At 37.0% G+C, this 27360-nt stretch overlaps 1 protein-coding gene across 3 annotated transcripts in view; it reads left to right on the top strand.

Moving 5' to 3' along the window:
• The first annotated feature begins 4125 nt into the window (after positions 1-4125).
• The window catches only part of LOC127438441 (slit homolog 1 protein-like), a 71791-nt gene continuing 48556 nt past the window's right edge, over positions 4126-27360 (top strand). For 2 of the 3 annotated variants that reach the window (XM_051694033.1, XM_051694032.1), the window contains exons 1-4: positions 4127-4548; positions 13911-13982; positions 14923-14994; positions 16766-16837. In XM_051694033.1, the coding sequence (XP_051549993.1) occupies positions 4379-4548; positions 13911-13982; positions 14923-14994; positions 16766-16837 (386 nt within the window). In that variant the 5' untranslated portion in view covers positions 4127-4378. Of the gene's footprint in view, positions 4549-13910; positions 13983-14922; positions 14995-16765; positions 16838-27360 lie in introns of all 3 variants that reach the window. The other variant, XM_051694034.1, reaches the window with a different exon arrangement.

Raw genomic sequence — 27360 nt, 5'->3', positions numbered from 1 at the left:
GCCTTTACATTCATCTGATTTAATATTATAAGTAGTATTAAAGAAAAATATTAAGAGTGGTGACAGAAAATGGGGGAAAACTGGGTCAAAAGGAGGATTAGAACCCAGGTCATCCACATAGGAAAACACATTCACAATGTTATATCACACTGAGCCATTACAGAGACATTCAAGTAGCAGTTTGTCTTTAATTTGTTTGTCTCCACCAGACCATTTCAGTGCAAATAGACACACTGTGTGGCATGTATTTACACCTACTGCAAATAGTCACTCTATGATAATGATAATAATAATAATAATGCCATATTATTGATATTACTGAAGTTTCTAATACTTTCCATCATTAATACACCGAGATGCGAGCAAAAACGTTAACAAGAGGGGATCCCTTCTAGACATGACCGAAATCTCCCAATAGGTGAACCTTGGTGAAACAGGCTAACCATCTTTTCAATGACAAGCACTGTATAAAGCTAACAAAAACCTCACAGAGCACATCTAATATTCCACAACTCATGTTATCTGGAGTTTTTTGTCCATTGAAATTTCTTGGAAATATATTTTTCAATGTTTCCATCAGCGGAACGATCCAAAAACACTTTAAACAACCGTCTAACCCATTGAAGAGACTGCAGGTCTATCCCTCACTGCCTCATTGTGATTCCCGGCAAAAATCAAAGATGGCGCTGCTGTCTACTTGGGCACTAAAAATGGCTATCTAGACGGCATATTTGGGCACCATAGTCTCAAAACCTTGTGAGTTGCTTACCTAGACAGCATATTGGGGCACCACAGTCGGAAAACCCAGTGAGCTGTCTACCTAGACTGCACTTTTGGGCACCACAATCTCAAAATCTAGTGAAAGGTGTATGTAGACAGCTCTGTTGGGCATAATAGACACCTTCCAAATAAGCGGCATTTTGGTGCATTTTAAAACCATCTTCATTTTGGCGCCTTCCAAGTCAGCAGCATTTTTGGGCATTATAGCTCACGTGCCTATTGTTCAACTTAATTGTGAATATTATGAATGGTACCTCTTTCCTCTGCTGTTATGTGTCAGTACCTGCTCATTTACACAACCTAATACACAGATGCACAGTTACTGGTACAAAAACAATAATCAAGTACTATAATAATCATTTAAACAGTTATGAAGTGTATTGTAATTTAACTTAATGTTAATGTAAAATAGTATGTAAAATTAGAAGGCTTGTTTTTTTTTTTTTCAATCAGCCTCATCTGTGATCTGAATAATTATATTTTCTGACTTATCAAATAACACCAGACGTTGCACTACAAATTATCCTCACTCGGACAGACTTGACAGATTTGATCTTTTAGTTTTAATTTCCCCAATAAATACTATTTGATATTGTCATGATATAGCCATATTTTTAGTTATTAAAAATGACAATACGTAGCAAGCGCAAGTGTCTTTTTGCATAGTTGGGGAATGTTACTTCTAAAAGTAATGTTACATTATTCTGTTATTGATAATGGGAAAATGTGTTATATCATTACTTTGTATGGAAATCAGCGGGGGGTTTTTTGTTGCTTTTTTCCCCTCACGGTCACTTCCCTGATAGCACACGTACATTACACAGACGTCTATTTAATGTGTGTGTTTACATTTACAAGACGTATTTTTTAGGTCGTTTGCTCATCTGCAATACGTTTAAGATGTTTACTCTCTGATGTCAATAAGACATTCAGCAGATGTCTTTGAGATTTGCTCTGATCTGATTTAGAATGTCTGTGAAATGGATCTTTTTAAGACGTTTAGCAGATGACAATTGAAATGCAATGCTTTCCAGATGGAACGCTCAATGTACAAGAGATGTACATGTACTATCTGTTTTTTAAAAAACAAAATATTTTTCCCCTTTTTCTCCCAATTTGGAATGCCCAATTCCCAATGTGCTTTTAAGTCCTCTTGGTCGCGTAGTGATTCGCCTCAGTCCGGGTGGCGGAGGACAAATTCCAGTTGCCTCCACATCTGAGACCATCAACTTGCACATCTTATCATGTGGCTTGTTGAGTGCATGTGGAGGTTTCACGCCACACACCACAGCAACCATGCTCAACTCCCACACACCCCACCGAGAACGAACCACATTATAACGACTACAAGGAGTTTTACCCCATGTGACTCTACCCTCCCTAGCAACCAGGCCAATTTGGTTGCTTAGGAGACCTGGCTGGAGTCACTCAGCACACCCTGGGATTCAAACTAGCGAGCTAGTGAACTCCAGGGGTGGTAGCCAGCATATTTTACCACTGAGCTACCCAGGCCCTCTAGAAGGAGCTATCTTAAGGCCTGAGTATACTTCGGTTGTCCGCATTGCTGATTGCTACACGCACAGTATGAGTGACACAAATTTCATCATCAGCAGAGTCCACACGGACTGTTCGCATGGGCCCAGATTTTCTCAGCAAGTGGACAGTCCTCGTCTGTGCGCATCGTCGGCGCATGCACCTGCCATTGACTGAACTAAAAGAGTATCACAAAACAGTCATAGTTTGCATGCGTCGAACACGTTCATATTCGCTCGCTATCAAAAGAGTATACTTTGAAAGGCAACGCGGTCGACCGGTCGCGATCCGATGTGGAACACAGAAAAATTAAATAAACCCAGCCTTTAGTTTCAGTTTTAAGGTGCTTTATTGACAAGACAAATAATAGGGGGTTGAGCCAACGCCAAAAAGGGCGACACTTCCACACAGGGTTAGGGTACAGGAAATGGTTACGTTAGGGCTCTGTATTTCTTTGCTGGCAGCTTGGAGCTCTCGCCACTTTTTGGAACTCGGCCTGCAGCTATATTCTTCACCGTAAATGGGTAAAATGAAACGGATGGCTTTTAATGGCAAATACTAACACATAGAATTCATGACGACTTTAAAGAGCATGTCAATGTAAAAACAAAGCCAAATCTTGTACATTTAGAAATCCCAAAAAGAGGACGTTTGGTCACCTTATTACTTTATATGTGGCTATGTTAGTGGTTTGTGTTGGATGATTAAGTTCCCCTTCATGCCAAACCACAGAAATGTCATGCCATCAACTTCTACTGTACTCCCACGTTAATGCTCAAAAAATGAAGTGTGACAAAACCACGCTAAATGACCACTAAACCAGCGACTCGGTGAGAATGGATGGGCGACAACAGCAGAAGACCACGTCGGGCACTTTATTAGGACCATAGTGTTCCTAATAAAGTGCTCAGTGAGTGTATACTGTATTTATACGTATATATAACAAATATAATAATTGAGATATCTAAAATACTTTCTATTGTGTCAGACAAGTATTTATTAGGCAATACAAAAAGTGGCTTTATACAGCAATGTATTGTTTATTTCCATATTTTGTTGAACATAAGCCTATCATTGGCCAACATTCCACATAAATCCACGTATAAGGGCTTTTCTAATGACGCGTCATGCATCAGATGGACGCTTTTGGAGGGTCTCATTTTGGTTTCCATTAAATCAACAGCCCTATTTATAAGATGAGAACTGGATGCCGCTGGCAGAATTAGTACTTCTGGTTTACCTGGTAAACATAGTATGCAGTATGCAGTGTATACTGCACGGTATTCACTAAGTAGCAAGCTAGATTCCGTTCCAAACATGGCGCATGTCTTCAGACTCATACATAAAGCAATTCTGTTCTCTATAAAAAGTCTAATAATACATTTTATTTGTAGATTAATAAAGACATAATTAATACATGCGCTATAAATAAAATAAAAAAAAATCTTTTTAAATATGCACTGAAATTTTTTAATATTTTTCATTTTGTGTTGCACATAATTGTACAACATATATCCTCCATCTCTCATCCAAACCCCTGCCAGGACCAGACTGTAATTACCCCAGATGAGAAAGCAGGACCGTGGGCATCAACACACTGTGATCTGCAGGACTCCCATTTGTGTGTGTGTGTGTCCGTTAGAAACCGTTGGAGGGTGTAATATTGGCTGGGAGGAGTCAGACGCTGTGATTTGTAGATCCTTTGATGGATGATTCCTATATGTGAATGAGGGAGGACGCGTGTGGGAGATTGTATGAGTCTTTCTTTTTTTTCCAAAGCTCTTCCCTTGAGGAAAGACGAAGAGAGGGGAAATCACTGTAGAAAGGAACTGTAGGAGAACCACAGCACAAAGACAAGAGGAAAACCAGCTTGGAGAGACAAAAATAACCAAATATTTAAGTGTTCTGCAGATTGTTATCTTACTTTTGGTCTTTATTCCTTTGATTTTGAGTGTTTTATGTACTGTTAATTTGCGTTCAGTAGTTTATGTTTGGGCATTTTAAGCTGCTAAAGAGTAGAGGTTGTTTTTTGGGGCTTTTCTGAGGTTTTCTGAGCATTGAACTGATGCTGCCCAGTGCAGGTTTGTGCATTTGGGGTGTGCTGAGTGCCCTAATTCTCGTGGGTCACTCTGGAGCGTGCCCACCTCACTGTTCCTGCACGGGCACTACTGTGGACTGCCATGGACTTGCCTTCAAGAATGTGCCACGAAATATACCAAAGAACACCGAAAGACTGTGAGTATCTGCTGAAAGTGTGTGGCATGAATGTTTATGCAGTTTATACAGTCCTTATAAGTTACTTTGTGTATGCATGTGTATGTTTATGAATTTTTGAATGGCGTTGGTAGGTGTTAATCTTTATTTGACTGTTAAAATGTTAATTAGCTATTGCTCATACATGGTAGGATAGGATCATATGTGCTTGATTTTTAAGAATTGACTGTAAATGGGGGCCTGGGTAGCTCAGCGAGTATTGATGCTGACTACCACCCCTGGAGTTGCGAGTTCAAATCCAGGGCATGCTGAGTGACTCCAGTCAGGTCTCCTAAGCAACCAAATTGTCCCGGTTGCTAGGGAGGGTAGAGTCACATGGAGTAACCGCCTTGTGGTTGCTATAATGTGGTTCTCGCTCTCGGTGGGGCACATGGTGATTTGTGCATGGACGTTGCGGAGAATATCATGAAGCCTCTGAATGCCCTAGGTCTCCGCGGTAACACGCTCAACAAGCCACGTGATAAGATGCGCAGATTGACAGTCTCAGACGTGGAGGCAATTGAGATTCATCCTCCGCCACCCAGATTGAGGCAAGTCACTACGCCACCACGAGGACTTAGAGCGCATTGGGAATTGGGCATTCCAAATTGGGGAGAAAAGGGGAGAAAATGAAAAGAAGAAGAAGAAAAAAAAAAAAAAGAATTGACTGTTAATAATGAAGCACACAAAAGTTATTATGCTCTAAAAGTCGCAAAACTTTGTGTACATCACATTTCCATTCAGATATAGTTTGAGCAATTTCTTAGATAACACTTTGAGTTGGTGGTCATAGATTCAGGCTGCTAATTGGAAAGTTGCTGGTTCGAACCCTGCAATTGGAAACTTATTGAACTGGGATCAATAAAAGTTAAGCTCTATTACCTAAGAAAATGATGTCCACTTGTCCATCAGTTTGTAAAAACAAACAAAAATTGTGTTTACGTAAAGCACTTACAATGGAAGTCTGTGGGGCAAGGTATTGTGAAATTAATGTAAAGTACAGCCAGAATATTTTAACATTACAGTACATACAGTATGGCTGTCAATTAAAAACTTTTCTCAAATTAATTACATGGTTTGCTGATTAATTAATCAACTGAATTGCAATGAATCGCAAATATCAATACTTACTGGAAAAGGCTCCAAAATAAAGATCATTTAGTATGACATGTATAAAAAAATTTTATTTTTTATTAATCCTAAAAGCCGTTGTAGCCAGGTAGATTCAAAATATTTAATGAAATAAATATCTAGTTTTTCACTAAATGAGCACTAGGAACAATGGTATTTAATTTATAATATAATAAATATAATTTGTATGCATCAATACAACAAAACACTAATAAAAAGGCAATGTTTATTACATATATTACTGCAAAATTGTTTTGTGAATGAACAGGTCATGCAAAAACTACACTCACTTATATTTTGGATCCTAAATGTATATTATTTATTATTGTCCAGTCAAGTTTATTATTTTAATATGATGCTGAATTAGTATTATTTTTAAGAGATTGTTTTATACAATAGTACAATATATTTCTATAAAAAAAAGTTTAACCCCTAAAGACATGAATTGTAATTTTGCAATATATGTAGGAAATGATAAGCACTCATATTAATATGAAGACTCCAGTCATATCAGTAACCTTATAAAAGCTGTTTTATTCTACATGGAGGGGGTCCACACATGGGGGCTGCCATTTTAGAATCACATGACCAGCTGAATACTGCTCGCTTAATCTCAGTAACCGTCCTGGTATTTGACACTTTCACTCATTGATTAAAGTAATCATGGCTGACTGTGAATACAACATTTCTACAATGGCATCTGAAACGGAAAACTATTGATTTTAAATTATGCTGCATCCAAGCCACTAGGTGTCATTGTAAGTCCAAGATGACACAAAGACAAAAGTTACTGAGTGCACCTTTAAGTATTTTGGCATCCAAAATCCAAAATACCCCGCCCCCCCCAATTGTGTGGTTTGCGTGGTGGTTAACACTGCCACTGCATGTGTCAGACGGTCAGATGGATGCTCTTGAAGCGTTGCGTTGTGTTTAAGCATCTTGTGCCATAAAGGATGCAGTGTTAAGTTAAAAGTAGTTTGAAAATTTAAAAAACAGGCTTCGAGATCCCTGCATTCTGTTGTGCTCGGTCCAGCTGTATTTGAGCGAAAAAGCGTCTTCTGTGAAAGACTGTACTGCGTACCAGAAAAAGCGCATTGCTAGTGCAGCCCAAACTGAGGTGCGCTGACTGCCCCCTACTGCCCCGGATCTGGCAAAACATCAAGGTGGTACTTCAAGCTTGAATTGCTCTGATGTAGAGTATGTGAGCGGAGCTTTAAAATATTTAAAAGTTAATATTTAAAATATAGTATTTCTGAAAGTGAACTCAGCTTTGAATATATAGCTTTGATAGTCTTGTCTAGTCTTGATAAAAAAATTATCAAAAAATTTCAACCAACCTTTTTTTGTTCACAGAATTGTAGGGCAAGGTTAATATCAAAATTAAATATAGGACAATGGTTAATGGGTTATGTTTTTATTTTTTTGTCATTAATTTATTTAATTTAATAGGTTTGGTAATGTTGCCGATATGTTTCATTTAAATAATTTAATATAGACTGTAGCTTTTCTTCTACTATTGTGTGTTTATTTTTAATTTAATACATCTTCTGCATGGAGGTTTGTGATGAAATAACTTTACAGTTGATCGGTAGTTAAGCACAAATTTTGCCAGAAGTAACTTTGGTTACACATAACTAACACTTCATCAACCTAATAAAGTAGTCCCACTGCTAACAGAAAAATTAAGCCAACTCTAACATTTAAATTACACATTATAGTATGCAATTATTAATACAAGATTTTTAACAACAATACAAATATCAGATTTTGTCCCTGAAACCCTCAAGAACACCTTGCACAATAGACATCCATTGAAAGTGCATTATGGTAAACATGTCAAAATGATTGTCAATGAGAACTGACAGCTTTGTAGGAGTTTAACTTGTATTTAAAGGAATATTACAAGTTCAGTACAAGTTAAGCTCAATTGACAGCATTTGTGGCATAATGTTGATTACCACAAAAAATAATTTCGACTTCTTTTCTTTAAAAAAAGCAAATATCTGGGTTATAGTGAGGCACTTACAATGGAAGTGAATGGGGCCAATCTGTAGACATTTAAATACTCAGTGTTTCAAAAGAATAGCCACAAGACAAGACAAAATGCATGGTTCATAGCAGTACAAAGAAGGTAAAGAAGATATAAAGCACTCTTCTAACTTTACTGGTAAACAATACAGTCTAGGCTATGTAAATGTACAGTGCATGCATTTCCATGTGAAAGTGATTTTGCAGTGTGTTTGCACAGTCTGGAATTTTGTATTCTGAGAAAATACAGCTCAAATGTTGTGTTTGGGATTTGTTTACAGTGTCACCCTTTAAATTATGCACTTGCTCTGCATCTCTGTGTATGCATGCATGTGTGTGTCTGTGTGTCTCAGTGGTTTAGGGTATCTCATATGTCAAAGCTTTTCAGAGCTCGTCCACTGTCAAAACCTTTGAGTGGCTCATGACATGTCAAATGCATCTGATACTACAGGACATAATGTCGGTTATTGCCTTGTTCAAATGCACTTTGATATAATATATAATATGTGTACTTCCTAAGGTCATTGCGTTTTGTATCAGTGGCACATATATTATAAATCTTGTGCTTAAACAGGAATAAAAAAAAACAAAAAACCAAAGTTATACAGTATTCCAGAAAAGTCAATGAGATTTTGCCAAGTAGGACGAGTTCCTGTATTGACATCCTTGTTGGTCCTGGAACAACATTGCTATCAACCAGTCAGATTTTAGGGCTAGGTTAAGGGTTAGGGTAAGGCTTAAGCTTGGGGTCAGGGGCGGTTCTGAAAGGGGACACGAGGGAGCAAGTTTTTTGGGGTGGTAGAATGGTTAGAGTGGTCTGCTATTGTCCTTCCCACTTTGAGTTCAGTGATCCCACATCACGGTAAATAGTCCAAACAAATAACATTTAAATAAAACATCAATGGATAATGAATGCATAATCATTTTTAGCTGAGTAAAATTAGTTTTAAGTTTGAAATTTGTTGAATATTCGGCAACTGTTCCTTAAGGACCGTCTGAAAGGTCCACACACTGCACTAAAATGTCACTGTCTTCCAAGCGTTCATTCAGTTGGCTTGCATGTTCTATCTTAACAAACCCTGTAACGAAAACATTTCCACATTTTAAAGGTAGTCGTTTTTTATTTTTAAATTTCACCTCAGTTGAATGAATGCTTGGACACCGCAGATGTTTTTGCACTGTGGGTGGAATTTGTAGACAGTTTGGCAGGTTCAAAAGGGGGTGCTATATCGCGAAAAAGGTTTACGATTAAAATGATAAAGTTTCCGTATACATAAGTCAGGAATATGAGGTATCATTTGAAAGCTTCTGCATTTATGTTACTTAAAAATTAGCGTTGAAAATTAGCGGCACCTTGAGGTAATGGGGTAGAAATATTTATATGAAAATAAAAGTCCTTCACATAGCACCTAATTGGACAAGTCATATATCAAATTAAAGCTCTCATTCTCAGGAATTATTTTGTTGCCCTAATACCACAGTTTGAAAGATTTTCAAAAGAATCACAAAGTGAAATATGATTTATGTAAGTCATCAAATACTAACATCTCTTTTATGCTCTGATAACTGCTGCTGTATGCCCCAAATAGCTGCTTTTACCATAGGTTTCTAAAAAATGAGCCATTTTTTAATTGTCTGTGAGCTTACTTGGCTGAATAATCCAATGTTATATCTAAGATGTCCAGAACGAAATATGCCATTCAGCAGGAAAAGCATGCTAAACAAATCATCAGAAAAACCTGTTTTCGACTATTGATGATAAAATGTTATATATCATTGCAAAGGGGAGGATCTCAGCTTTCTAATGACACTTAAATTAAGAATCTAGTCCACTCAAAGGCCAAAAAAAAAAAAAGTTCTGTTTATCATAATATTATCAACACATACAATATTATTTATGAATAATTGGAGTCTTGTTTTTTTATTTGGGGGTATTTCTGAAAAAATTAGACCATTTTATTGCAATTAGTCCACAGTATGTGTGAATGATGAGCTTTTAAATTTGAGTGTGAATTGCGGGCAGTAGCCCAAAAATGCGCTAGAGTTTAAAGGGTTAAGATCGATCTTATATTGGCAAGCATTCATTGTTTTAGCAAATGTTGTTTTATACTTGTACAGAGGACATTTAAGGTATAATGCAGTTACCCCCCTACAAGCACACCCGACCTGAGCCTGCCCCCCCCAGTTAAAAAGGTCTAGAACCGCCACTGCTTGGAGTAAGAAGCTTAAATGATATTCCTATCAACCAATCAGATTTTAGGGCTAGGTTTATGGTTAGTTTTAAGCTTGGGATTAGGGTCTTGAATAACATTCCCATCAGATCCTGTAGTGAGGAGGACATTCCTTATGTGATGTGTAGCAAGGAGAGTTATTTATGAACGATTCATCATGAAACTATGGTAAAAAGTTGTGATGTTTGACACACTCATATGAGAGTCTCAACATCTATCATGCCAAATTTGGAGTCTCTAACTCAAATTTTCATAAATGTTTTAGCATATAATTTTTTTTTTTACCAAATGGCCTAAAAATAAAATACATTTCAGTTTCTGCGCAACTACACTTTCTACCATCGTTTGTTGAAAACATACATTTAGGAACTCCTTTTACAGTGTTCTTCAGATCTTTCCCAAATTTAGATCTGTAACATGCTAACAAACATGACTATGAGCTTGAATGTCTCAGAATGTCCAAGCTAGCCCTCCCAGTGGCCGAAGCTGTAACTACAGTTACAATGCACTGCGCAAGTGCATGAACTTAATTCTTTGAATTACTGTGACAAGAAAGGCACAGCATGTCCAATTGTCGGCAGAATTTGTGTAATAATTACGTTAATATACTCCTAACCCAATCTGTAAACCCAACTCCAACCATACCAGTACTTAGACCAAAACAGCTTTCTTTTACCTACTTATTTGCAAATGTAGTATCTGGGATGTGATGTCAAAAGCACAGTGCAATCGATTTTCAGGGCATGAAAATTCACCGATTGCTAGAGCAGAATATGGGTGAAAAAAAATTCGAAACTAGCACAACAATTTCCGGTGTGATTATGTTGTTTCCTGGTGGTCAAAATTTTTAAATAATGGTTAAATCTGCTCATAACCTTTGAACCAATTATTTGAACTAGAGCTGTTCATCAATAAGAATGTTCTTTGAGGAAAAGATGCTGATCCCTTAACACTCATGCTTCAGTGGACAATTTAAAGGAGCATTTAGATGAGGTTCAATGTGTTGAACCCTTTGTTGAACAATTAGAATTGAAAGTAATATTGATAATGGCTGGCAGTTCTGTAGTGAAGAGGACATTCCCTTGGCAATGTGTAGCAAAGAGAGTCATTTATCAAGGAGACTGCACTGGCCAAATAATATCCCCCCTCGTCCCTTGAGCTTTGCCCCTGCAGTGGTAAAGAATGGAGCTGCAGATGCGCCGTTATTTGAGTTGGCTGGGGGAAGGTGGGGGGTCATGGTGGAGGGCAAAAAGCTGCTGCGGGTTACAGTGCTCAAACCACTCAACATGATATCACTTCCCAACATTTGTGTTTAAACTGCTCATGTGTTTTATATAACGGCAAAATGAACTTATCTCCAGGTTCGGTATCCAGTTTAAGCCTCGCTGTTCTCGCAGTTCAGATCAACTCAGACCCTCAAATATGGGATGACTGGTTGTTAGGGGCCAAGCACTCAAAGTGCACATAGGAACCTATTGCATGTCTTATCCTATTCCTTTGGCTGGGAGTCTATGCAAGCCCCTAAAACTGTATGGTTAAAAGGTGTGAAATTTGGCACACCTATATAAAAGAGTCTCAACATCTATCATTCCAAACTTGGGTTCTCTTTCTCCAGTTTTTCCACTTTATTACACTTTTCAACTTAATGGTCAATTATTTTCAATCAATCAGTTTCGGTTTCTGCACAACTAGATTTTCGAAAATATACTTTTTCAAACTCCTCCTTCAGCTTCCCCAAATTTTGATCAGATAATCTTGAGTCCATACTTGTGTAGAGTTATTAATGAGTTTTTCATATCCCAAACTGTTTTTCAGTAACGCACCAATGAATTTGATGGTGAAGATGCCATAGTGTTTGTTAGCACTGGTGGTCAATTCTAAACAATGGTTGTGTAATTTTTAAATGTTAAAAGTCTTGCTCCTATCCCATCTCAATTTGCAGAGACAACTATAAGTAAGCCATTTGTAGGTTAATTACCTCCAAAAACTGTAAACTCTAAGGCTCTATCAATACATTCTTATGTTTTTTGAGAATTCCGACCACCCCGACATAGTAATATTAGCTTAGTCAATGGTGTGAGTTTGGGAAGGGACTGTTTTTTTTTGTCCGTTCAGTGGAAGATAAGGGGAGAGTTTGGGAAACCTTTTTGAAAACTGTCATTAGGGACTTTTAAGTAACAGCTGTCACATAGTCACAGTATAGACAACGGCAAATTAGTGATTATTTTCCAAATGTATTTTCTCAAAATCACTCTTCATTTAATCTGAATGGAGGGCTTCATATCGCACCACTGTTGATGCATTAATTATTTATCTATTTTGGTTATGCGCCATATATTTGTTTGTGGACACATATTAGCTGTAGGGAAGCTGTAGGGATCTACAGCAGATGAAGAGTTCAAGCTGCTTTTGTGTCCAATTTTCCACATTAATGGTCCCAGTGTTGGCCGCAGATGCTGGACTAATTAAAGGATTAAAGGAGTCACCTTATTCACTGCCCTGATTTGTCACACCTGGACTCCTTTCCACAATAGTACCATTATGGCCAGCATCCCAGGTGACAACAGAGTACATGTGTGTGCAAATTCATATTTCCAGTACAAAAGGGGCAGTTCTTAAGTGTTCAACCTTTAAACAATGAATGCAACCCTCATTTACACGAACATATCATAATCTTTGTGTTATCAGGATTTTGTTTTATAATTTCAATAGCCTCTATTGATTCGGTGTTCAAAAAGTGTATATACCAGTTTATAGCAATAGGCTACAGTATATCTGGCACACGTCCTCCCAAATTTAACATGTACATGATGCAATACAACAAAGCATGTGCTAATTGACTTTCTTTGTCTAGAGGTTATATAGGTAAAAATCACATAGCTTAATTTCTCAGATTGCTCTTTCATAGCGCAGGAGACTTAGATACTGTACTTTAAAAGTATCCATTTTTCTGTGCATTTAATATTGTCAGGGAGACACAATTGAGACATTAACAATGTGATTTGTGATTTTTCTCTTCTATGGGGTCCTCTAATAGTGCTGTTGCATGGTGCTTTGCAATACCTACTCCGAATGATCATACGTTTACACATTTTTAAGTCTAATCCAGCCATCCCTCTAATTTTACTCCCATTTTATATTTTTTCCTCTTAACGTATAGTATTTCATCTCTGTCCAACCTGCATTGACTATTTCCCATTCTGCATGAAGCATAGGTGAATGCTTGTGCTTGTGTCTGTAAGCTGTGTTTTAATACTTTCAGTAAACTGTTTCATGAGTAAAAGTATTTTAGGTCAGTGTAGGTGAAAAACCAAAAGACGTCTATGTCATGGTCCCTGTCGTCCAAACCCTCTGTCTAAGGTCCCACTGATTAGTGATGAAAATATATCTGATACTCTCCAAAAATGCAAATCCCACCGTGCCTCAATTTACCTTTATTTTATTCCTTTCTCCATGACAGATAATACTTTATTCATAAGTTCCATCCTCCCATAGCCCCTCTTTCTCAGGGAGTCCCACAGGGCTCTGTACTTGGCCCTCTTCTTTTTAATATTTACATGCTCCCTTTTGGTCACATTATCTGCTGTCATGGGCTCAGCTACCATGGCTATGTTTATGACCTTCTATAATATGTGCATTGATATTAATATTATTCTTTTCAAACCCTCTTAAACCATTAAAAATCTGGGTGTCAAATTCGACAAAGTATACATTAGGTCTCTGCGGAACATGAATGGATGTTTTCTAAACTGTACAAACAAAAAGATCTAAGACCTATAAACATGTTAACTCAGAAAGTGACTTCTAATCTAAATTCAGGTGGGATGGGGGTCAGCCATACTCATTTACACCAAAAAATATCTTTGATTATGAATTAATCCAGTAAGGTACAATTAGTATTATATTTGCGATTAACATTCCCTTGTTTTGTTTTTTCTTTTTTTTCTTTTACAGGGACCTGAACGCAAACAACCTCACACATATTGGCAAGGACGAATTCGCTGGCCTGAGGCACCTCAGAATTTTGTGAGTTAATAGCCATTCTTGTTTCTGTTCAGAGAAGTTAGATCTTGTGTATGTGCAAGCAGTGGTTTAATAAAGGTTCAGACTTTAATAAGCTGACAAATAAGGATTTTATTCATATTGATGATTGCGGTCACATCGGGTTGATTGATTTCAACAGCTCTGAGTTCTTTAATGCAACATACTGCATGCACACAAGTGTTTCAGTCGCATTCACAATAACGAGCTGTCAAAAGTCCCCTAAATAGAAGACAGAGAGAGAAGGAAAAGAGGAGAGAGAGAGAGAGAGAGAGAGAGAGAGAGAACTGGAAAGAAATGAACATCTGATTGAGAAAGATATAGAAGTTGTAGATTAATAAACAGTGAGTGTTTGTTTGAAAGTAAGACAAAGAAAATCCAGATGAAGGAGCTACACCACAGCAATGCAGCAATAGAGAGCACATTTGAACATAAACAACAATCAATCAATCAATCAATCAAACTAATTTAATTTAATTGTATTTTACTACATGTTATTCTTATTAGATAACATTAGAAACTTTATTGTCCACAATGTGGAAAATTGTCTTGGGTTTCATCATTAATATCTTTTATTATTGATTCAAACATAAAAACATAATAATATGATATAAATAATTTAAAAAACATATGTATTAAAAATGCATAACTAGATTTAACCCTTATAAAATATCCTTGTCGATGGATAATAAACCATTTCTGTTTTTAAAATTGAGAATATATTTAGCAAAATAAGTGTTAATTTCATTTGTGTACATTTCATTAGCTGTGACTAAATTGAATTTTGTATATATACTTAAATTATATTGCTCAAGGGCCACCATGCTCTCTAGAAATTAGTTTCAGCCATTTAGTATTGAATATTGTTTTCTTTCTCTTTATAACTTTTTCCACTCATTAACTTTTACTCTTCTGTTTTATGCAGGCACCTCATGGATAATCAGATTGTTTCTTTTGATAGAGGAGCCTTCAATGATCTGAAGGAGTTGGACAGACTGTGAGTTTAAACACACACACAAATGCACTTTCTCTGCCATACAGATTTCAGCTGCTCATACTGTGCTTCTTTGCACAAATCTATTATAGTCTTTTTAGCTTTTAACCCTCGTGTTGAGATTGACTGCATTTGTATTTTAAGATTTTTTTTGGTGCCAGCCATACCAAGGCTGTATTTTTTTGTATTTATTTTTTTGCTTTCATTTTCAGGTTCTTTTAATATTTTCCTCATATTAAAAGATTGAATATGACTTCATCAAAACCCAGTAGGCAGATAGAGTACAACTGAAGCATTAACCCCCAGCTGTATCACAAAGTTGACTGGATCTAATATATTAACATTATAATGTTTACATTGTATGTTTGGCATCAGTTTGACCCAGGTAAAAACATTGTAGAAACTACAATAAAACAAATCCAAATAAGCAACAGACAGAAGTGTACTCTTATGGTGTATATTCTGTGCCATAAATGAGAAACTTATGAAAAAATGTATTGAATTGCATGGTAACACTTTACATGAATGTTCCCTTTATTAAGGGTTTATAAAGGGGTTTATTAATGACTTATAAGTCATTTACAAATGCATTATAAATGCTTTATATGCAGTTAAAGTAATATGCAGTAAAGGACAACTTTCTTCTAATACTTGCCAAATAGTGAGCATTTTAAAATACTGTGCATGTTATAAATGCTTAAAAAATACACTTTATAATGCATTATTAAAAAAAATTAATAATCAAAAACATAAAATGCCATGATTCTTGATTTATGTCATATTGCCGAAAAAATAGACTATAATAGTGAGATTAAAAGGATACATTATGTCATTTCGCTACAGTCTGCTTTGTGTTTATATTCATTGCTGTAATGTCTTGACTCACTTGTGTTGTCACGTTCATGTTGATTTCAAAAGAATGGTGCTTTGCTGAGTGCTGTCCCCCAGTCATCTGCAAAAACATGCTTATCTTCATGCTTATTCACAGCATAGAAAGCCTGATGCCATTAAACCATACTGAACTTTATGTACATAGGTTTCTAATATTGGCAACTCTTTAATAAATGCTTCACATCTGTCCACTTTACATAAAGGTACAGTTTCATATGTTGAATAAGTGTTATTAAGCATTTATAACATGTGAGGAAAAAATAGCTCACTATTTGGCAGTTATTGCATGAACACCACCCTTTTTATCCATGGATATAGCAGCATATTAATGATTTATAATGAGTTTGTTAATTAGTTATGTCATTAATAAACACATTTATAAACCCTTAGTAAATGGAACAATAATGTATAGTGTTACCCATTGTGGTAACTATTTACAATAAGGTTTCATTTGTTAACATCAGTTGACATAAACTAACAATGAACACAATTTATTAAGCATTTATTAATCCTAGTTAATGTTAATTTCAACATATGTTAATACATTTTTAAATCAAAGTTCTATTTGTTAACATAAGTTAATGCAATATGAACTAACATGAACTAACAATGGACATTTGAAACAAATTATCAATTTAAAATTTTGTTTAAAATCAGTTCTCATATGGTTAGGAAAAATCATGACCCATCAACCTGGTACTTAAATATTACGTATATTTTTTGAACTATTAAAATGCCTGAGGCACTTTCCAGACTCCAGACAGAACATAAAGGTTTAAAACTGGAACACCAATATCTTGAAAGCCTTTGACTAGCTAACCGGTTTCATTGAGTCCACTCACTTCAATCACTAATTATATTTTTTATGTGTGTTCCCCTTTAGGCGTCTCAACAGAAATCGTCTTCAGCAACTCCCTGAGCTGCTGTTTCTAAAAAATCCTGCTCTCTCCAGATTGTGAGTGCTCATTTCCTTATCAAGAACTCATCAGGAAATGTCTTTAGATGGGACCACCCATTCTCAGACACAAGTTGTTGAAGAAAATAAAATGTTAGCATGCACTGAGCTTTGCTTAGCTCTGAGTGTGGATAAACCACCAGAATACCGGTAAAGGTGTTTACATGCAGAACATGCAAAAAGGGAGGAGAAAACCCCTCCTGTATCTTTTGTCGTTGATGGCAAAGGTCATGTGTCCAATTTACAGTAGCTACAGTATTTCGTACTTTCACTTGGGAGAAGCTAACCAATTAAGCAGATTTCAACATGAACAGGTTGTGTGATTTGCTTTCATCTCTGAAAACCATGAACAAGACTATGCAAGGTAAAATAAAATACTGATTCAAGAATGAAAAACTCTTATGAGCCAATTCTTTTGACTCTACAGCACAAACACACAGCGCGACCTGTGTAGTTTGTTTCCCACATGAACAACTCTTATGAGCCAGTTCATTTAAATCTACAGCGCAAACATATGGCGTGACCAGTGTTGTCCAATTGTCGAACAAATGACTCTTAAGAGTTCTTTTGAATCTATAGCTCGAAACACATAGCACAACCAACATAGTTTGATTTCCAAATGAATTGCTCTTATGAGTCAGTTCTTTTGAATCTACAGTTCAAAACACACTGTTCTAGACTGCTGTAGCTTGGTCAAAACGAAGTCTTAAAGAATCACTGTAGTTAATGAACAGGGAAGCATTTATTGTGGCTTCCTGGACATCAAATCTCAATAACAGCTGTAGTTAGGCAAAGCTAAGTTGGGCAGGATGTAGATGAATACAGATACTGTAGTTGATTATCTGTCTGTTTTTATTGTAAGGGCAGTGGGTCAGAATGGTGGAATGTGTAGGAGTACTGAAAGAAAGACAGGGGTGTGAACAAATAGTTCAGGACAGCTGTGTTTGCTTGTTATTTGGTTGTGTTTGTTATTGCCATTTCACACGTTACCTAATTAGCGAGTTGCCATATAGACATGGCGTGTGTAGCCAATCTGTCTACGAACACATCCACCCACCCACCCACACATGCCTTTAGGGAAAGATGTCTACTATTATAAATGAAATTAATAATGTCTTTCCCCTTTGGAGACAGACTGGAACTGATTTGTCTTTGGTAAAACTCAGGAATTATTGGTTTATGATAATATAGGTCACGATGGATGATTGTAACAAACCTAATCCCAGTTTTTTATTTTCTAGTTCCATCTTTGGAAATTTTGTAGGTACCCATTAAAAGGTATGGTTTACCCAAAAATGAAAATTCTGTCATGAATTCGGTCAAAAGTGTTTTCATTTTGTGTGAACTATTCCTTTAAATAAAGCAAAGATCTAGTTCATGAGAACAGTAATAGTCTCTTATTATGCAAACATTCATTAGACTAGCTTTAAAGAGCTAATTGGCACAAAGGTGTCATTCTCCATGCCCAATTAATTAACAGACTTAATTAGGAGTGAAAAAACCAGTGGTGCTTGCTAATTGTGATAGTTTTTTATTAGTATGTAGATTTTACCTCAACCCTGTCACCTGTGCTAACCAATCGTGAACTGGCTATGAATTAGTGTATGTTTCTAAGAAAACAATACAATTAAATAGTAAATGCTAATTACTCTTCAGAGTGTTCACTTAAAATAGAACAGAATTTTATAGCCCATTATTGCAAGGACATAAATGACAACAAAGGAATTCGAATGCGACTGTGCAAGTCTGGTCCCGAAGCATTTCCAGAAGCGTCATCTTTATAATCCAGAACGATCAAAGCTAATGACTAGCATGTACTTTTAGAGTCTAGCTAAAACAGAACAAATATGATATATGCAAACTCTGAAAATAAACAATGAGGTGCCATTACCGGATCCTTTAAATAAGACAAAAACATTTTCTCAAAGAACATCAAACGTTTACTTGAAGTAACTTTTCAAGACGTGTACCGTTATCTTGTTGATTCTGAGCACGTCTGTGCAAGGATACAAAGAAAGGATGTGGTGAGGCGTAACGTGTAGTGGGTGTGTCTTGTAGTGTTCTTGCAAGATGCAGACAGACCCCTCTCTGGCAAACTGCAGCCAAACATGTAATACACCCCGTAATTGCATTTTGGCGGAAACTATGGTCACCATGGTACATTTTTGTAAGGATTGAAAGAACTTGACAATTTTTTTTCTTGAAGAAAAGTTCAAAATTGTTGCAAGAAACTGCTACTTATGGTCTCATGACACGACGTAATAATAGAATGGGATGGTGAAATTGTACAAGTTGGTTTAACACAAGCTTAACACCTAATCCAAACCCAAACATAAAGTCTAAACTCTTACCCAAACCATAAACTTAAACCATGATTTGAATAGGAAAAACACTGTTGTGTACCACAAAAGAAAGGAAACATTGGGGTTTGGGACGAGACGAGGGAAGCGTATTACAGGTCATTGATATACATCAGTCATTTGTATTGCATAAATAAATATGGAAGGAGTAACCAAATTTGTTCACTGATGTTTCTTTTTTTAAATAAAGTGTTGGATAGGAGGCTAGCTAAATTTTGAAGCCTGTATGATGTTGATTTGAAATTCTGTTTGTTGGTTTTTTATGGGAATAAAAGCTGTACATTTTCATACGAGTCAAGACGTACGATAGCTTTCGCCATCTAGTACAAATTATTACAAGTTGTCATGAAGTTGCCATATGTTGGTTGAACCAGCCGTTCTTAGTTGTACCGTAAACTGTTACAAAGTTAAAATGAATGCATTTACCCCTTAAACTCTATGAGAACGCTATATTACGGAAAAAGTTTACTCTTAAAATGTTAAGGTCTCCGTATACATAAGTCAGGCAAATTTTCAATAACCATCACTTCTGCATTTGTGTTACTTAAAATAACAAAATAAGGCCTAGAAACATTCATAGCTGGGTATCTCAGCGAGTATTGACGCTGACTACCACCCCTGGAGTCGCGAGTTAGAATCCAGGTCGTGCTGAGTGACTCCAGCCAGGTCTCCTAAGCAACCGAATTGGCCCGGTTGCTAGGGAGGGTAGAGTCACATGGGGTAACTTTGTCGTGGTCGCGATTAGGGTTCTCGCTCTCAATAGGGCATCTGGTAAGTTGTGCGTGGATTGCGGAGAGTAGCATTAGCCTCCAGTGCTGTGGGTTTCCGCAGTGTCATGCACAACGAGCCACGTGATAAGATGCGCAGATTGGCGGTCTCAGAAGTGGAGGCAACTGAGACTTGTCCTCCGCCACCCGGATTGAGGTGAGTAACCGCACCACCACGAAGATCTACTAAGAAGTGGGAATTGGGCATTCCAAATTGGGAGAAAAGGGGATAAAAAAATAAATAAAAAAAATAGACTTTTCAAAGTGTGGTAGAGTAAACAGAACCAGAATTACATGCTTACAAAGTTAGGACAAAAAATAAATAAATAAATAAATAAATATCTGTTATCATAAGACTATAAACATACAATATTATTTATGAATAATTGGATTCTTTTATTTGTTTTTATTTAGGCATTTCTCTGAAAAATGTGACCAATTTTTTGCAATTAGTCCACAGTATGTGTAAATGGTGAGCTTTTAAATTTGAGTGTGAAAAATTGTGGGTGGCAGCCCAAAAATGCACTAGAGTTTAAGGGGTTAATAAATATTAGCACATTGAAGACAAAACTAAATATTTGCGTAAGCAGCTGAGTAACATTTGGAATAAATAGGCAAAGCAATTGGATCCCTAATGATGAACCTTGAGTTTGTCGGCATGTTTTGTGAGCCAGATTTCGGCCCTTATACATTTCCGACAAATTGACATTTTTGCATGTTTACAGTTTAAGAAAGTGGGCACTGTCGAATTGTTGTAAACTGCCTTGTTTGCTACTGTGATTTGATTGACTCTTTTAAGGCGGATTTATGCTGTTGCAAAGGGTGACCCCACTGTGACCCTACTTTTATTCAGACATTGATATTAATATATTGTTAGGTTGTCTGTTATTTTCATAGGAAAATAAAAATAATTTGATGAATTTCGATTTTTTTAGACATTTTTTATTTAATTTTCATGGTAAATCTTGTGGTTCGATCTATTTAGCATCATTTCAGAACTGTCTTTAAGCTCTGATGAACGAGTTTCCCCTTTGCTAACATTTAATATCCCTCTGCCAACAGCTCCTCAAGCACAAAAAGACAAATGTTAGAAAGAAGACGACTAACAAAAGAAAGCTAGTGTGACTAGACAGTCTCTCAGATCCTACAATGTGTTGCTCGAACTTTTCCTCTCATGCTTCTTTTGTGCTCTTCTACTTGTCTCCTTTCAAATAAAAGATGTGGAGTGTAATATTTGCTGAGTTTGAGCAGTCTTACTCTCAGTACTGTTTGCCGTCACCCCTGGATGTTAGCCAGGTTGGGACCGCAGCGAATGCAAGCTGAACTTCCTCAGCAAACAGCTTTGATTAAAGGGGTTTCCTGGGGAACATTGATCCCACACTCAGGGTGTTGGAGGAATTTTCCTCCTAGGGTTTAGGAGGAGGTTGAGCTGCCTTTCTTTGAGTTTTTCTAAGGATGGATATTTTCCAAACTTGCAGTATTTTAGCCGAAATGAAGATGTTTTTTAAGTGGTGAAACACTTGAGGGGGGGGGGGGAGGGGATGTCTTATGAGAAATAAAAATCGGCTCAGATGTGTCAATTGTTGACAGATGGTAAAATTATAGAACTATAAAATTAACGTGGATAGCATAGATAGATAATTTGGTTTTAGTAGAATTTGATGAGAAATATTGGAGTTCACATTGAGATTTCTCAATTTGCTCTCCATTTCATCTCGTTGTTTTGGAGAAACAACTGAGATATTAAAGAGGTCTCATTTAGAATTTTTCTTTCTTATGGGAAGGATTACTGTTGCATGCCTTTGCGTTAAACTGAGCACAGACAAAAGCATCTTATGCAAGTAATGTGCCTTCCTAAGCATATAACAACAGAATTCAATAATAGTTCTCTGAGTGGAAGTGGAACCAGGGGACGCCTTACCCCAGATCCCACAGGCCCAGTAGTAATGCTGACAATAGCATGTGGTAATGACAGTCAATAAAATGTGTTTGGTTTGGTTTGCTGTCTAGAGCAGAAATTCTAAAGGTTCTAGGCTGGTTCTGAGAACTTAGTTGTGGAAGATGCTGCAGACTTCTGCAATCTGGAGACTGTACTGCATCACTTCACCACTGTGATCCACGCACCCAAATTGTCTCTTTAAAATGCCAAAAGTGCACTTCATTTTACTGTGCATCTGGATACATGCCTGGTTATAACACTTTTCTCCATTATTTGATAATCATTTGATGAATTACTGCTACCATGATCAATTGAAAATGTAAACAAGCATCCCAATGACTTTGCTAACTGGGAAGGCATTAGAGTGGGCTACGGCTGTTTGGGATCATGATGCACGTATTCAACAATCTTACAGTAATTTTACTACGTTGATTCATGATGTTTTTCAAAATCCTGCGGGAGGCATGGACGCAGCAACTCAGCTCACTCAACTACGTCAAGGCAACAAGTCTGCTTCTGATCATGCCATACAGTTTCATACTCTTGCAGCGCAGAGCGGGTTTAATGACATCGCTTTGAAACACATTTTTCATTCTAGTCTGTCAGCTAAACTTCAAGCTGAATTAGTATGCAGAGATGACTCCCTCGACTTCTCTCAGTACATTACCCTTGCTATCAGACTAGACAATCTCTTACGATCACAATCATGTTTCAATATCTCCCTACCACGTCATGTACCTACAACCTCTGTTCAAGTACCAAGTCAGCAGCAACCTGCGGAGGCAATGCAAATAGGACAAACTTGTGTGTCTCAAGATGAATGTAGAAGACGATTACTCCATAACCTCTGCTTCTACTGTGGTGAACCAGGTCATCGCTGTTCCAACTGCCCCGTCAAACCTGCTACCACCTCTTCACAACGTTATCGAGTGAGTCAAATCTTTAATACTATAACAATCAGTCAAGGCTTGTCACTACCTATTATTTTGTCCATCGCTAACCAAGAATATAATTTCTCAGCGTTAATTGACTCAGGAGCTGCTGCTAATGTGATACATCAGGACTTAGTGAAGCAATTGAACATCCCCACGACCAAGTGTGAACCATCCATTGCTGTAACTGCTGTTGATGATGGTCCCATCAGTAAAGGTCATACCACTCATCAAACTCTTCCTATAAAACTCCAAGTCGGTCTGCTTCACATTGAAGAAATCACTCTGTACGTCATTTAATCACCACGAAACCCAGTAATTCTCGGATATCCTTGGTTATCTGCTCACGAACCCTATATTTCATGGTAGAACAAGGACTTAATCCATTGGTCTCCCCACTGTCATCTTCACTGTCTAGAACTGCCACCCAAATTTACAGTCTGCACAACTTCTTCCTAACACTTCTCCACCCAAGAGCCGTGTTTACCAACTGTCTATCCCAGAGGCCATGGAAGAGTACATTGAGGAGGCCATATCTTATGGATTTATTAGACCCTCTACTTCTCCAGCTGCATCTGGATTCTTCTTTGTTGACAAGAAAGATGGCGGCTTAAGACCTTGTATTGACTATCGAGCACTCAACGCAATTACTGTCAAGAACCGCCATCCACTACCACTTATTCCTTCTTCCCTGGAACAATTACGAGAGGCCAGATACTTCACTAAACTGGACCCCAGATCTGCTTACAACCTCATCAGAATACGAGAAGGTGATGAATAGAAAACAGCTTTTCTCACCACCAGGGGACACTATGAATACTTGGTAATGCCGTACGGGCTCTCCAACTCACCTTCCATTTTCCAATCTTTCATTAATGAAGTCTTCAAAGATCTCCTGACTCAATATGTGATAGTCTACATAGATGACATCTTTATCTATTCATGGTCGATGGAGGAACATATCTACCATGTAAGAAATGTCTTGTCACGTCTACTCCAGAATAATCTTTTCGTCAAATCCAAGAAGTGTGAATTTCATGTCCTTTCCACCACGTTCTTGGGATGTAACATTAGCCACTCCGGAGTGGAGATGGATCTCACCAAAGTAAAAGCCATCATTGACTGGCCCACACCCACCACAGTAAAGGAATTACAACGATTTCTAGGCTTTGCTAATTTCTACCGCAGATTCATCCATAACTACAGTACCATTGCTGCACCCATCACCTCCCTTCTTAAAGGAAAACCCAAGAAGTTGGCATGGACAGAGGCATTGAATCCCGAAGTAACTGACAAAGGACCTCCTCCTCCACTCGAGATCGATGGAGCTCCTGCCTACCTGGTTCGGGAGATTCTGGATACTCGCAGGAGGGGTGGTCAGCTACACTACATCGTGGACTGGGAGGGATATGGCCCGGAGGAGAGATCCTGGGTAGCTAGGGACATATTGGATCCACCACTCACCAGAGACTTTCACCAAGCCCACCCGAATCGTCCGGCCCGTCCACCAGAGGGAGCCCTCCCCTGAATATTGATTTCTGTCACTTCCTGTCCTGCGACATCAGTTCCTGTTTGGTCATTTACCATGTATATAAGCCATGTGCTCACAATATCACGTTGCGAAGTATTGCCAGTTCCACTGCCTTACAAAGCGTTTTTCTCCATGCCTATGTGTAGACCTCCTGTTATGATCTTTACTTATGTTTTCTGGATTTATATTTTTGGATTACTGTTTTGGATTTGTTTGCCCATGGACCAATGTATATGTGTTTTGACTAAAGCCTGTGACCCAACTACGATTGATATTTATGACTTGGAGTATTTGAATAAAGACCCGCAAATGGAATCCTCTCAGCCTACCTCATCCTTACAATAGCGCAACGTTAATTGCGGCAGGCAAATAACACATTTGTGAATAAAACACATCCTAAAATATGTCTAGTTTACATAGAAAAGAGACATAATTGCACTAATCAAATTCCATTTAAATGACAACGACGTCATTGAAATATTCACGTCACAGCGCTTTTGAAGTACATTTAGCACTTGGATTGGATTGCGGGTTCGTTAATAAGACACAGGTTTTTACACTGAAATGCAATGTGCCAAACTGGTGCAACTGTTTAGTGAATTCAGCCTTAACTAATCCACTATTTCATGTTGTTAAAAACACCATGCAATGGTTTGACGAGTGCAATGGATTTTGTCGACTTTAAGCAGGGCCGGGCCGTCCTACAGGCAATACAGGCATGTCTGACGGGGCCCCTCGAACACGTGCAAAGCATATGAACAAGTCATAGAATTTAAAACATTATTGACTTTTAATTTGAAACTCTCCGCAGTCCAGTGGTTTTCAAAGCGCTTATACGCTGGATAATGTGCAATGTGTATGGACCTTATCATTTAACATACAAATCACAATGACTGTGAAAACTAAAAACATCATATTACCTATAAAATGAGCTCTGAATAATCACAAAAAGACAAATAACTGAAAGTGACAACAAATAAAATAACAGCAGTGCATCTAAAATCAGCAAGAAGTAAAGCTAAGTACTACACACTAATCTGCAATAATGCAAATCATTACTGGGAACTAGAGTGCGACTTCTTTTCACAGTATTATTAGACAGGAAGGAATTCAGACACTGCCGATATAAAGACGCAAAAAAAAAAAAAAAAAAAAAAAAAACTCACACAGAGTGAAAATATAAGCAATTAATCTGGAAAATAACCATCATATCTGCAAAGATGACAGCTCTCTAAGAGGTATGTGCTTTTTCTTTACATTTGTTTACAAATATATATTTCGAGGTGTTGTGTTAATAGGCCCTATTTAAAATATTTAATTTTATTTGTAAATAATTATACATTATACATTGCTGTAGTTACCTTATTTTCCCTGATGTTTTAACTTTATTAACTTCTGCACACATTCTGGGCAACTTTTTGTTTTCAATTGATTTTGTTGCTCTAAATAAACATTTACACATAGTTATGTGGGTAGCTGAAATGGAATTTCAAGCATTGTCAGCAGTGTCCTATACAATTAAAACAATCTAAAACTATTTTAAACAGCATTTTCTTGTTTAGTATAATTTTAATGGGTAACACTTATGGTTGTATTTGTTAACATTACTTAACTAGTTAACATGAACTAACGATGAACAATACTTTATCTTATTTAATGTTAATTTCTACAAATACTAGTCCATTTTTAACAGTAGTTAATACAATATGAACTAACATGGTCAAACAATAAACAATTGTATTTTTATAAATTGACATTAGCCAAGATTAATAAATGCTGTAAAATTGTATTAGGGCAATTCCACGAAAATGTCAACCATACCATGGAAAAATGGCAATTTCTATCTTATATCAATTCATCATGCAGCCTTGATGGGTATTAAAACATAATATAATGTGTCTCAGAGGTCAGAATCTGCAGATTTCAAAGCGTTTTGGATGGTTTTCCCTCATGATGTGTGTGTTGCTTTCACAACTGTCACATCCGCAACGAAGAGATGTCACGTCTGTAACGCCGGTTTTTCCCCATTTATGTGAAAATGGCAATGAATAAAAAATAAATATTACATGTTCTTAGGAATGCCAACCTTTCAAAATTCTGTTGCTACTATTATTTCTGGACTGTGCATTTCAATTCACAGAAGTTTTTCAAAGTGTGTGGTCTCCCAAAAACTTGTGTCCATTTTTGTCACATCCGTAACGCAAGCATATTTCCCGAAGACAAAAACTTTTCTGATGTCTGAACTCTAGCTGCAAGGGTCTGATAATACATATAAATTGTTTGATATACTGGTAATGAGAACTTTATATCTTAAGTTAAATTTAATATTTTCAGTGCAAATGTCACTTCCATAACACTGGAATTGCCCATTATACATTGTTAATGATACCTAATGCAAACCTTATTGTAAAATGTTACCCAGTAATTATCATACTTGCAGTTTCCATGAACTCATTTTAACTGAGAAACTAGTTTATTTGTACTTCTAGAAAAAAAGGTGATCAAAATAAGGCAATAAAATGGTGACTTGTCAAAGCACCTAAAATACACATATTCCTTTCATGCATGCAGGTACATTTTAACCTAACATCTTCATGTTGGGAAAAAAGCTATTGGAACACGTTATTTGTCATCTACCGAGCTATATACAGAATAGTGCTTCTTTTTTAGTGGTTCTGCAAAAAAAATCTGCTCATCACATTTGCAGTGGTTCTATGGATGTTTTAAAATTATGACAGTTTTAAAACATCCATAGGCTTTAAGGAATACACTAGCATATAGATGACCTCAAAGCTAACAGATGTGGATAAAACCCCACAAAACTCAAATCCTGATTTCATGAAGTCTTCAAAATATTCTGTGATATTGTTTCAAATCCCAGATGAATGTAATATAGACATTCTATCTGCAATCTCTCTCCTTTTTTTTTACATTTCTTTTTTCACACTTGATGACAGATTTCTTCTTGTGGTTCATTGCATCGGTTCAGTGACC

Source organism: Myxocyprinus asiaticus, chromosome 49 (genome assembly GCF_019703515.2).
Source record: "Myxocyprinus asiaticus isolate MX2 ecotype Aquarium Trade chromosome 49, UBuf_Myxa_2, whole genome shotgun sequence".
NCBI classification, from domain to species: Eukaryota; Metazoa; Chordata; class Actinopteri; order Cypriniformes; family Catostomidae; genus Myxocyprinus; species Myxocyprinus asiaticus.
This window is presented reverse-complemented; position numbering and strand designations above follow the sequence as displayed.